At 32.7% G+C, this 13,231-nt stretch overlaps 1 protein-coding gene across 5 annotated transcripts; it reads right to left on the bottom strand.

Moving 5' to 3' along the window:
* Positions 1–3,098: 3,098 nt before the first annotated feature.
* On the bottom strand, positions 3,099–10,325 carry LOC106752502. Of its 5 annotated transcripts, none has more exons than XM_022777132.1 (8): positions 9,482–10,324; positions 8,129–8,577; positions 7,578–7,681; positions 7,365–7,431; positions 7,188–7,269; positions 6,310–6,372; positions 3,938–4,117; positions 3,099–3,375 (listed from the first exon to the last, which is right to left on the bottom strand). In XM_022777132.1, the coding sequence occupies exons 1-5, from the start codon at positions 10,254–10,256 to the stop codon at positions 7,231–7,233; spliced, it is 1,434 nt and encodes a 477-aa protein (XP_022632853.1). In that variant the 5' UTR covers positions 10,257–10,324; the 3' UTR covers positions 3,099–3,375; positions 3,938–4,117; positions 6,310–6,372; positions 7,188–7,230. The 5 variants fall into 5 exon arrangements, with proteins under 5 accessions (XP_022632853.1, XP_022632854.1, XP_022632855.1 ...); XM_022777133.1 differs by having other exon boundaries at positions 3,938–4,098; XM_022777134.1 differs by lacking the exon at positions 6,310–6,372 and having other exon boundaries at positions 3,938–4,098; positions 8,129–8,343; positions 9,482–10,325.
* Between the last annotated feature and the right edge of the window lie 2,906 nt (positions 10,326–13,231).

Raw genomic sequence — 13,231 nt, 5'->3', positions numbered from 1 at the left:
AACTATTTTACCAAAAATTGGCCCATTGTTTACAAATTTAATTAAAACTATCTAGACTACTAAGTTTCAAAGTAATTAAATTTGAAATGTCCATGCGAAGAGTCTTGACTTATTTGATAGCACTCCAAATATCCCAAATTGAATTTCCAAATTTTTCCCTGAAAATAATAATGCAAATAATTAGCTCAAAATATTCAAATTAATTAAAATTAGAATTTCTGGCCAAATTAAGCACTATTAGCGAAAACGGGAAAATACCGGACAATTAAGCACAATTCCCTGATTAATTCTAGCACAATAAACTAAGTGAAGTCAAGAAAATATAGACTCATCAACCACCTTGATAACCAATCCCAAGATATTCCTCCTTGGAATTCTCTTCCATACCAATTGTAACTTCATAACTTAATTAAATATCAACATAATTGTTCATGTGCAACAGATCTATATAAATAACTTAACAATCCTCAAACAGCAATGAAAACAATGTATCAAACCCAGTACCCTGTGAACGTTGGAGACCGAACATAACCTCACCACCCAAGAGATAGGCCAAACGGTAAATGATAGGTTCGACTGAGGAGATAGCCCAACACTATTAAGGACCAACCACTAACGTTGTAGACCAAGTCCTATTGAAAGAAGACCGAGCACTAGTACAAGACCGAACACTAGTACATGACCGAGCACTAGTATATAATCGAGCACTAGTACAAGATCGAGTACCAGTATTAGACCAAATGCTAGTACAAGACCAAACGCGACTAAGAGACCACATATCAACTAAGACCGAACGGTTATGAATGGTAATACTATACAGAGACCAAACCTAGTTATAACCGAGCACCTGAATAAGACCGAGCGGTCAACAACGCGCTCTTCAGCATTCTGCATAATTCTGCAGAACATCTACAGAATTATGAACAACACTTAACTTTACCAAAACTAAATATTTTTCCCAACTTCAAATCTCCCCTACTTGAATCATATACCAATTTACACATATCCAAAAAGGGTACCTAAACCTTTCAAACATCATCCTAAAGGATTTCTTATCAGATTCAAATTCAACTTCTATACAATCATCACTAAATGACCAAAAATCCAATTTTCTTCTTTTAACACATTTTAGAGGTACTTAAAGGTTCAAACATGTCCAAATACACTTACTCAGATTCTCTCTAATGACCAATTTCACTCCCAACCCCAAATTCTCCTTTTCACCTACCCACTTCCTCAAGATTAGAATAGGCTGCAACACTTATGCAGAGAAAAACCCAATCAGTTCACAGGTTTCAGCATTCCTAATTCCACACAAATCAATCAACATTCAATTTACATACATGCAACCATTCAAACCGTAAATTTCATACATAGAAAATCATAATTAAATTGACTAGCTTCCCTTACCTTTAACCGAACAGAAAACTCTTAATACCTTCAGGGTATTGCTTGAACCTCAAGAAAATCTAAGAACACCTACATATCACTGATTGGGAAGAAGAGACCAACATTGGTTCCAAAAACGAAATCAGAATTTGAGAGAAGACTCTAATGAACACATGCAACAAAATTTCTCTTGCATGCACCAGAAAACAAAATCACTAAGAAGAAAGGATGAAACTTACTGACTCAAATCATGAAACTAATCGGTTGGCAAGAAAGTCTTCAATTCTAGGATCACTCAAACTCCTCCTGATCGAAGAACAGACGATTCACTAATGAGAATTTATAGAGAGAATGAGGAGAAAAGAAGATATCAGAACTTTGCAAAGAGATAGTGTATTCAGATAATGGAATGGAACTTTGAAATTTTCATTTATATACCACTTTTAAAATCACTCGGTCTCATCATGTGCATACACCTGTCTTCTCCAAATTTCTTTAATTCTCTCAGCTCTTACATTAATCCTTAAGACCAAAATATCACAACTTATGCTATCACATATACATCTTACATAACAAACAATTTATCACATCTAAATATCCAACCGTTCAAATAATTGTATGCTAAAAAAACACTTAAAAAATCTTTCGACATTAAACACTCCTAATAACTAAGATAGACAAAATTTGCACAAATAATAAACAAATCAATAATAATACTTTAATAATCCTAATTAAACAAAGATTTATCAATGCTTCCTAAACGAATGCAACATAAATTCCCCACATATGCAAACTAAAATCTAATTGATTTTGAAAAAAAAAAAAAAACAAAAGAAAAACATACTATGTTTAATAAAACAATTATATAGGTGGATAGACCTCAACGCCAGCAATCTTGTGATACTATCCCATTTTCAACCAAATAAAGACAAAGATATAGAAAAAAAAATACAAAAGAGATAAATTCTTTAGAAAGATTTTAACTTTTATAATAATAAACTCTATTTAATCATTCTCTATTTATATTAAAAAAAATTAATAATTAAATAATTAAATATATCTTATAAAAGCTCTATCTTTTAAAGAATGTAACAATTTCTAGAATAATTATTTTAATATAAAATGCTTTTCAGAATAAAGTTTCTGGAACAAATTTTGAATCAAACCCGCCAATAAAATTAATATAAAACTTCAATTGAATTTTTATTATAGTTAAATTAAGATTTAATAATATGCATTAATATTTATTAATAATAAATTTACATATAATAAAATAGCATAATTTAAGTTGACTTTTATTTTCTTGAAAATAAAACCACAAATGATATTTTATTTTAATTTTTAATTTTTCAATCATCCTATTTAAAACGATTTTTTCAATAACAAATAACAAGTCTATATAATGAACTCTGGATATTTTCATGAATGGTTTAAACCTTTCACTCTCGGATGAAGTAAATTATAAAGTTATAGATATACAAGTGTCTCAATATTTTCTTTATTAGTTATTGATTTTGATACGAATGCACTGACAATATAAATTGTAATATAATAACAAGTTATCATGAATTATTTATTAGCCTTTATGAAAATTGTCATAAGTGCCTTTAGATTAACTGAAAATCTTTAAAATTAGTTTACCAGTCTATTTGTATAAATTCGTCCACTAAATCAATCAAATCAATCCCCCTAATATAAAAAAATGAAGATGATGAAAATCTAGCTAGTTTTGAGGCCCAATCACCAGCCAAAGTACACAAGGAAAGGAAATAAGAAAAAACATTACAGTTAAAGTTTATGTACCCCATCTGTGAGTTCTTACAAGAGAAAACATGAGTTAGATTATAAATTTACATGGCTATCAATATCATACTTGTAGCCGTTAAAAGGAACTATAATTGCATATACAGATTAAAACTTAAACACCATAACTGTACAATTCAGACCTCGAAATTGACTTCATCTTTCGCACTACCAGAAGGGAACCTGAAATGTAGACCCCAAGTTAATAGTATACCTTTTCGTGTAATAGGCTACAACATTTCTTCTCTACAGTGAGTCAAAATGCTTTAGTAATTTGTTCATCAAGTTTTTAACTACATTACCAAGTTCCTTTGTTCTGTATAATGCACCAATTTGTATGGGAAAACTCTACGCAGTAGCTGCCAAAACGAATGCAGGTAAAACTAATACAAGCCTCTGGTTGCCAATATAATTGCATATTCTCTATGGTTGTCACTATTGTCTAGGGCAGACACACATGGAACGGTGTGGCAAATCGACCACAGTTGATTTTTCATGAAGATAAAAAAATATGGAACCACAGTATTGAGATTTCTATTCTTCTATTTCTTTGTTTCAAAATTAGAAACATGAAATTAAATTTTTGTTGAGATTTTAAGAAGGCGGAGTTCATTATATGCTGTACACCATGACAAGAAACCTTACGTTACTGATAAATTAGAATCTATTTTAAAACAGGTGACAACCATAAAACTTTCAGATATATTTATGCTATCGTGGTCAAACACTGACTTTAAAATCTAACCTTTAGCTGAGCAGTTGAAACCAGTCACGGATGAATGATGTGTTTGAAAGATCCGTGCTTGGGCTTTGGATACCAGTTGGTCCTCACTAACTGTACTATTTGATGGTGTTTTAATAAAACTTGATCGCACAAAGTGAAGCTGCTATCAAAATTGACATTACCTGAAAGTATTACAAAGTCCTGCAGATAAGAATATTGTAATGTTGTTTACCTCATAGACCAACTTGATCCTCCAAGTAAAAGATTAGAAGTATGAGCCAGGAAGAAGAGAAGCAAAGAGCAAGAAAAAAATATACTCAATGATCAAGAATCATAAAACAGGATATCAATTTAGAACGCATTTTACCAACTCCTGATATTATAATTTCCATCATATATAGCAAGCTTTAATGTTCCAATTTATATGTTGCCAGTAACAATATCAGAGTTGCATAGTATTGCTGCTTAGCAACAGTGTTGTCTGGAAGTATGGCATGATGGCAGCACCATGCTTGGGACCCATGGCTAAGCTAAGTGTAGCGAATAGGATGCGTACCCAATGCAGAAATATGCTTATTTTGAAAATAACAAGATGCAGTACGTGACTTATGCTATTGAAAAATGTAAAAATCATTCTTAAAATATAATAAATATATAATTGGAATTGTGTAAATCCAAATTAAAATCATATTAATTAGACATTGTCAAAATAAAAAATTATAAACTATTGTCACTGTAAAAATATGAGTGTTTATAGATTAGATACTTCATCTACAAGTATAGATAAAGTGTCCTAAAATATCGAATACATATACGTGACACAAATTGAAATATAATAGCTTGAGATGATGGATGGTAAACTTTTAATGAGGGGGGTATTTAGAAATTTGTCACAAATGTTTTCAAAAAGCTAAACCAATTCCAAATTTGTTTAGTGTGTGTTCAGTGAGAAAGGCAATGTCTTCATCTCGGGTGTGCTGTCTATGCTGGCAACTATGCACCGTCTGATAACTCATTCTCTGCTGCTACTCTTAATCTCAGCACATTAAGCATTGGCTTCATCTCTTGCCCTTGCCCCCCACTATGTTTTCACATCTCAAGTCTCACCACCTCTCAGCTATCTCTCACAAACTCACAGATAGGTTCAGTGGGAAAGTTTATCCTAGAAGAAATAAATAAAGGAGGTAGTAATAACCTCCTGTATCTATAACAGGTTGTAACAGACTAGTATATATAGTCTGTGTTTAGGTTGTTGTTGGCAGTTTTAGAAGTTTTGGAGGAAAAGGAATTTGTGGAGAGTTAAGGTCCTCTCTACAGACCTTTTTGTTGGAGGAACATTGTTGTAATCCTGTCACATTGACAGAACAGTTTGGTTCTTAATAAAAGTCATTCAAGAACCTATCTTGAATGATTCTGTAAATTCCGGTTGGTCTATCAACTGGTACTCAGAGCTTCCTTTTGGCCCTGTGATAGGTGTGTTGAACGTGTATAGTTAACACCACAATGAACTCCAAATTGGAAAGTCTGGAATACATGATTCAAGAAGATAGACACGACAGACTAAAAGTAGAAAATGAGCACCGGGAACGTCTTCAAAGAATGGAGAATCTTATCAGTGGATTATCGGGAATGGTGGAAAAGATCACCTGCAATTCCACTTCTGGGTCTAATAATACTGACTTGTTGGCCGAAAAGACTGTTGAAAATGATCAAGACAGCAAAGTAAATGGAGGTTCAAGGTGGCGCAAACTGGACATACCAATTCTTTGCAGGGGAAGATGCTTTTGGCTGGACTAATAGACTGGACAGATATTTCCGTTTGCAAGAAGTCTCCGATGTTGAAAGAATGCAAACAGTGATGGTGGCCTTGGAGGTAAAAGCATTAAATTGGTTTCAATGGTGGGAATCTTGCTACCCATATCCTATTTGGGAATCTTTCAAAATGGCAGTTGTGCAACGTTTTCAGCCAAATATGTTGAGAAGTCCTTTTGAAGTTTTGTTGGCGTTGAAACAAACAGGAAATGTAGAAGATTATGCTGAACAATTCAAGCAATATGCAGGTTGCTAAAAGAAGTGAATCAAGATTATCTCATCGGGATATTCTTGAAGATCAGGAACTACTATGCATTTCTTCTAGCTCAGTTCACATAGTAAAATGAAGCAGATTAGGAGTTTTTCAAACCAGGGTCATGTAACCCCACTCATTTCGGAGTGAGACCAAAATCCACAATTCAAGATTTATTTCTTGTTAGAATCGTGATTCCTATAATTCAGAGTGCAATATCAATCATACAACGACTCAGGAACACAAACAAATTTTCCTATCATTTGAATCGTGGGGGTTGTGATTCTATCTATTGTGCGATATGAATCATGTATCATACAATACTTACTACCATGGTTGCAATATCGATGTCATGTCTATTGTTTGTGTTTGTGCTTCATAGGCACCAAACCTGCCACATAAATGGCCCAAACTTTACACAAATATAACAAAATTTCAACCTAGCTCATGTACCTATTATAGCTTCGGCCAACTTCTAGACCTCCCTCCAAAATTCTTCCACGAAAGCATAAAAAATTATTCAAGAGCCAACCAAGACTCGCCTATTTCTTCCTTAAGTCAAGAATAACCTTACCATAACAAAATACATTGTATTCCTTGTGACCAAATTACATATATTTAAAAGTGAACTTTAAACTTAACCCACCCTTACAAAACTAGCTAGTAAAATGAGAATTACAGTCACTTACATACTATAATTTAGTTTATATATATATATGTGTGTGTGTGTGTGTGTGTGTGTGTGTGTGTGTGTGTGTGTGTGTGTGTGTGTGTGTGTGTTTGATAGGAATCTCCAACACATTCTCTCACCAAAAATTGAAATTTTCGACCATGTTACAGGATATTTGTTGGTGGTCTAATAGCAAGTGATATGGTAAGTCCAACAAACTTCTCTAAGATAAGCTATGATATCATCTTCAAAAATAGACTAAGTCTAATTCAACCTAATAAAACTGACTCGTAAAATAAAGTTTGCACATACTTATACATTATAATTTGGTCATACCACTTAGAGGACAATCCCAAACCTTAGTTAAGCTTGAGTAGCTAGATCCAAATATTCAAGAATCCTAAGGTGGCTCTTATGAATACTACATTGACTTAATTCAGTATTGATGAAACAAAAGGAATCAAGCAATAAAAGAAATTATATCAACCCGAGTTAATAGAAAAAATAAATTAACGAAAAAATGCAGGGAAAAATACCTCCACAAGATATAGACATGAATGTTCAAGTAGCACATTTGGGTCATCGTAACATGTTTCTCCACTTGTCCTTCAGATCAACCTCAAAAATAATTGTTTTTCCAAAATCAGTTTGATATTACAGGTATACTTCCAGGAAGAAACACAGCAAAGTATTTTGGGGAAGATATTGCTTACTCCACTTCTGTTGTCAAATATGTTACTGTAAAAACTTTTTATTGTTGCCCAGTTTCCTTCTCCAAACCTGTATAAAAAAATGGTGAATGAGAACATGAAATCTCAAGGCACAAAACTATTACAAATTTATTAGCTTTCCATTGCACTTATAACTAATATATCACAGTTAACCAGGAAAATTTATGGTTTGACTAGTTTAGAACAAGTGCATACATTTTTACACCGGCCCTTAGTGTCTCCTCTTCCAAAGAACTCCATCTCCTTTTCCTCCTCCTAGTCTGTCTTGCTTGTGGCGAGTTGTCTATTGAATCATCCCACTGGAAAATAAAAGGACCAAAGTTATATGCCAATGCAAAAATCAAAAACAAAATGGCAACCAAATACAAAGTATCAACAGCAAGAAAAAGAATCCATCAAAAAAGGAATATAAAGCATCTTGATGATCAACATCATCTTTGGGGATCCACAGACCACTGGATCAAGTGGTAGCAAGGTTTTAAGTGTGGTTTATACATCATGATCACAATTGCTGTTACATCAGTTTCATTGTATTGCAATTGTTTAGAACTTGTCAAACCACAAGAAAAAAGCATGGCGAGATGGTAATCCTTGCAGGAAAGCTTACTCCAAGAGATAGCAAGCATTAATCCATGAAAGAAGTTACCACGGCGCATTCTTTACATCAAAACTTAGACACTGGATAACAATACAACATTAAAGGAATCTGCCCCTAGATTAAAACAGACAATAACAAACATGATTACCTCAAATGTCTGGGCACTTCTGTTTCGTTCCATTAAGTTGGGCTGATGTAAATCACTAGAATGAACAGAAGACTCCTTCCCAAGATTGGCATCATTAGACTGAAAAAGTACAATACTCTGGCAAACATTTGGATCTGGTACATCTACATCTGGACTCTGTTTTTCAATAGGTGGCTCGATATTTGTATCACTATTAGCCAATTTCGATCTTACAGCTTCAGATAAATGCAATGCATCAGGAAGAGGATCTTTGACCAATGCTCTTAAATCGTAAGAACTCGATTTAAGGGATTCTCTAACTTTTTTTACTTCAGAACTAGGAACAGAATCATGTTTGCTCAGTGATTTTGCGGACTCCACTTCCTCTGAACCATTTATTTTAACTCCCCTATGACATGCACGAAGTGCAGAGTGTTTGTGTTTAACCCGAAGATTCCGCTTTTGAATTACTATTGGGAAAACAAATGTAAAGTGTAAATAACAGTGAAACAGTAGAAAGAATAGCATTTATCGAACAGTGTTGTGACTTCATTGTTGGAGTTAATTCCAAATAATGAATGACCAATTTTAACAAATATCTTTCCAAAGTTGAAGACAATTTTAATTTGACAGAATTTTGTATTGAGTGGGGAGTCCAAGTGAGGAAAAAAAATACGAACTGGTTCCACTTGACGATAACAACAATAGTAAAGGCAACAGCATATACACAGAATTATTAAAAAACGTTTTGCACCCGTTCATATCGCAGTTGATACTCAGTGAGAGAAACAATAAAATTACAAATTGATTTCCCACATCTTTGCTTTCGTGTTGTATGCACGAAGCAACTAATAACATGTTTAGGAAAATGTTCCACATTCAAGTTGTGAAAAACACAAAAGCTAGAACTAAGAGTGAAAAATCACATCCACGTCCCATTTCTAAATCACATCCATGATGTAGGGAATCATTGAGTATCCAAACTCATATTTCTTTCCACAGATAAACACTGTTGCATGCAGAGGCACGCACACCTTGATCAAAAATTCTAAGGTACTAGATAAAATATTCATATACATAAACTCAGTAATTAAAAAAAAAAACATATATTTAAAAAACATTGCAAGCCAAAACATAGAAGCCTGGACAAAACACGTAGTGCAAACTCAAAACATGCCTCACAAAACCCGACAGCTAAGTTGTGAACAAATTAAGCTTCCACCATTTCCATTAACTACCACAACTTAAACAAGCACTACTGAGTGTAACACCCAAAAACAAATATAATTTGCGTTGCAAGTAACAAACAGTTCACACTTCGAAGAAAAAATTAGAAATTCAAGAATCAAATTCCACAGTCGTTAAAAAAGGTACCTTTATCTCCCTGAAGTAGCAAGTCACGTCCACCCACTTCCTGATTCGCCTCAATTTTCTCTTCCAATTGTTGCTTGGTCTGATTCTCATCATGCATTACCACATCCTCCATGCAGCCATGATCACCATCATTTCCATTATCATGATCACTATCACACCCGTCACCACTAATAACAAAATCATCTTTCTCCTTGGTTAAACCCTTCGACATCGCCGCAACCGATTCCAAGAACGAAGGACCCATCGATTCCGACGCTTCCTTCAAATACGCCCTCACCTCTTTCATCGCCTCCCTCCTGCTATTGAAATCCGCCAACCTCTCGCAAGCCCTAGAATCCCCAAGCGCTGCCTCCACGTCGTCCCGCCACCGCACCAGCTCGCCAGACACCAGCCCGCTCCGGCGCGCCTCCAGCGCCGCCACGCGGCCGCGCCAGATCCGCTTCACGGCGCCAGAAAACTCCCCCTCGGGGTCATCGGGGGCGGCGGCGAGGTACTTGACAGTGCACTCGACGGCAACGGCCAGGTACGCGCGGCGGAGCGCGACGGAGGTGGAGACACCATCGAGTTCTTCGAGGTGTTCGAGGATTTGGAGCGCAGTTTCGGAGAGGGAGGCCTTAAGGAGGAGGGTGCGGAGAGTGCGAAGGAGAAGGGTCTTCTTGAAGCGGGAGTCAGCCCCGGAGAGAGGAAGGACGATTAGGGCTTTTCGGATTAGGGAATCGGGGACGGAACTGCGGAGGAGGAACTCCGTCACCCACCGGGAAATGTCCGTGTCCATTTTTCCGATTTCAATCTTGGCGAATTTCCGCTCATCGAACTGGGATTTGGAGAGGAACAGATAAAAATAGTTTTTTATTATAATGTTAATATTCTTAATTTTTCTATCAGTAATTTTTATTCTTTTATTTGTTTAATAAAATTAACTAAATTTACAATTTTTGATGAATTTATATAATTTTGATTGAATTTTTATCATAATTATTTTGTCCATTATGTGTAGGTATTGGTATTTTTAAATTGAAGTAATATTGGTATTTTTAGAGTATGTGTAAAATTTTTAATATATTGGAAGGAAAGGTAGAATTTTGATAAAAATTTTAGAATTTGTTATTATATTAATAAAAAGATTATAATGATAATAAAAAGATTGTGAAGATAATAATAAAAATTACAAAATTAGTAGTAAAAGATTTGCAAAAGTTGTCAACCTGAATCTTGGCTCTTCTTTTTTTATTAACCTCCAAATACCTGGACTTTCAAGATTTTAAGTCCGCACCTTCAATTTTTTTTCTAAAATATCTATTATGCCTAGCAGAAAAAATATCTAATAGATTTTAAAATCCAATTGAGATTTTATCAAATTTTGAATTTTGAAATCTAGTAAACAAATTATCAAATTTCAAAATTTTATAAAGAAATTAACAAAAAATATTATTTTTTCTATTTTTATTTTTTAACATAATTACTATGAAATATAAATTGTATTTTAATAATTATTAAAATATAAAATATATTAAATAATATTAAAATTTTAAATTAAATTAAATAATTATTATATTTTGAATAAAAACAAAAATTTTGTTAATCAAATTTCGAAATTTAACATATATTTCGAAATTCGATTAATAAATTTTATTAAAAAAATTATTTTTATTTAAAATAACTATTAAATTTAATTTGATATTTTAATATATTTAAATATATTAAACGATTTTATATTATTATTTTTATTTTATTATTTTTGTTTTTTTTATTTTCATTATTATTATTTTTATTGTTAGTTTTTAGATGTAGCTATTATAGTAATATAAATTACGTTTTAATAATTATTAAAATATGAATACATATTAAACAATATTAAAATTTTAATTTATATTAGACTATAATTAAATTTTAAAATTAAAAATAAATTTTAAAAAAACTTATTGATCAGATTTCAAAATTTGTACTGTAAGAACCTAAGAAATATAATATATTTATATATTAAAAATAAAAGTGGAGTGAAAACTGAATTAAAACAAAATAGAGAGATTTTTTTTTTATTATTAAAAAGAGTACAGTTTATAGTTTCTGCCAAGCTTTTAGAAAAGAAAAACTGAAACTCATTTTATTAAGAACGTTTCTCTCTCTAGAACTCTAAACCCTTATTTTCTCTGCCTTCTCTCTAACCTCCTCACTCATTGAGCCATTGCATGTTGGATTAGGTGGTGCTCAAGTGATCACGGCACAGAGAGCTTCGCAACAATCCAATTAGATTTTCGATCTTCAGTTTTTCCCTTTTCTCCGTTGTTTCTAGAACTTAGGGCATTGCTATTTTAGTGAATGCATGTCATTAGAAGCGTTCTACTTCAATTTTGTGGTAATTTCTAGCCTAAAAAGCTAATTCTATCACTATTGGGTGATTTATAGGGTGTCTTTGAAATTTGTTGTAAGGAGCACTGTTTAGAGTATCCCTGTCAAGTAAACTGTGAAGTTTTCCAGGTATGGGGAGCTAGTTACATTTGGATTGAATCTGATTTAGTACATGTTTGACTGTTGAAGTTGAAAATAATGTGTTATTTGGAATGCAATTTTTACTGTTTTACCTATTTGGTTTGATACTAATTGGATTGTGCAATTGAGATACTGGGTTTGGATTTAAGCCTCTCTAATAGTTGTTTTTTTTGGGTGAGTATGGTCTTCATGGTCAATGATGATAGGATGGAATGGATATAGTTAGTGAGGTTTATTTTTTGTGTAACAAGTTTTGGGTTGGGATTTAATCTTTTGGTACAATAGTTATATTACGGAATGACAATAATAAGAAGAATTAATAAGGATTAACAGTCGTTTCTTTTTCTTTCTTTTTTTTTTCTGAACCTTTATGTTCCAAATGAAATTGTGATGGGTAGTATACAGGATTTATATCTTGAGTGAGTGCAGAAAATGTTAGAAGAATGCTTTGTGGACGGATTATCATAGTTATAATTTCTTCTGAAAAGGTAAATGGGTTCTTAGTTATAGTTGTAGACAAAAAGAAAAGAAAAAGAGAAAGGGTGAATAATGGTTAACCACAAAATAACTTTTCAAAAGGTTATGGGGTTACGTAAAAGTGGTTGGTGAAGTAGAAAAAAAAAGGTAACTTAGTATATTATATTAATATTTTATAAACTGATTATTTGTGTTTATGATTCTCGTACTTTATAAAATAATATATAACTTTTATATGAATATATAACGGATATATATATAATAGTATGAAAACTTGACAGGATAAATTATATTTAATATTATATTATAAATATTAAAACTATTAAGTTTGACGTCTGATTAAATTTTTAGCTAGAATACACATTGTTTTGTTTCTCAATATATACATATAAGTTAAGAGAATATGAGGAATTACCATGTATAGAGAATAAATAATAAAGTTGAATATTTATAAGCATTGTAGTTATAGTTAAAGTCGTAATAATTTTATATGTTTTGGGGAATTTACTTTAAGTCGTAATATTTTATATAGTGTAGCAAAACTTTGTGTTTGACGAGGTAATGTTTATTATTGAGATTTAGTGTGGAATGTATTGAGATTGTGCTATGAGCCTTGTGATTTATGAGCAACGCATGTTATTGAGCAATGTGTATCTTATTGCGAGAGATGTTATAAATTTGGTGATTTGTGATTGGTTAGTTAAGCTATATGGATTGATTAACGTTGTTTGCTCTACATAATGTCATGTATGTATTTCGATCTAGGTGACTTGTGTGACTTGA

Source organism: Vigna radiata, unplaced genomic scaffold, assembly GCF_000741045.1.
Source record: "Vigna radiata var. radiata cultivar VC1973A unplaced genomic scaffold, Vradiata_ver6 scaffold_158, whole genome shotgun sequence".
Lineage (NCBI taxonomy): Eukaryota > Viridiplantae > Streptophyta > Magnoliopsida > Fabales > Fabaceae > Vigna > Vigna radiata.
This window is presented reverse-complemented; position numbering and strand designations above follow the sequence as displayed.

Excerpts from the sequence above, each read along its gene's own strand:
- LOC106752502 (XM_022777132.1), bottom strand. The coding sequence starts at position 10,256 with ATGGACACGGACATTTCCCGGTGGGTGACGGAGTTCCTCCTCCGCAGT. Across the intron at positions 7,432-7,577 it reads CTAAGGGCCGGTGTAAAAAT|GTTTGGAGAAGGAAACTGGG; the intron begins GTATGCACTTGT and ends TTTTTTATACAG. Across the intron at positions 7,270-7,364 it reads TATTTGACAACAGAAGTGGA|GTTGATCTGAAGGACAAGTG; the intron begins GTAAGCAATATC and ends ATTATTTTTGAG.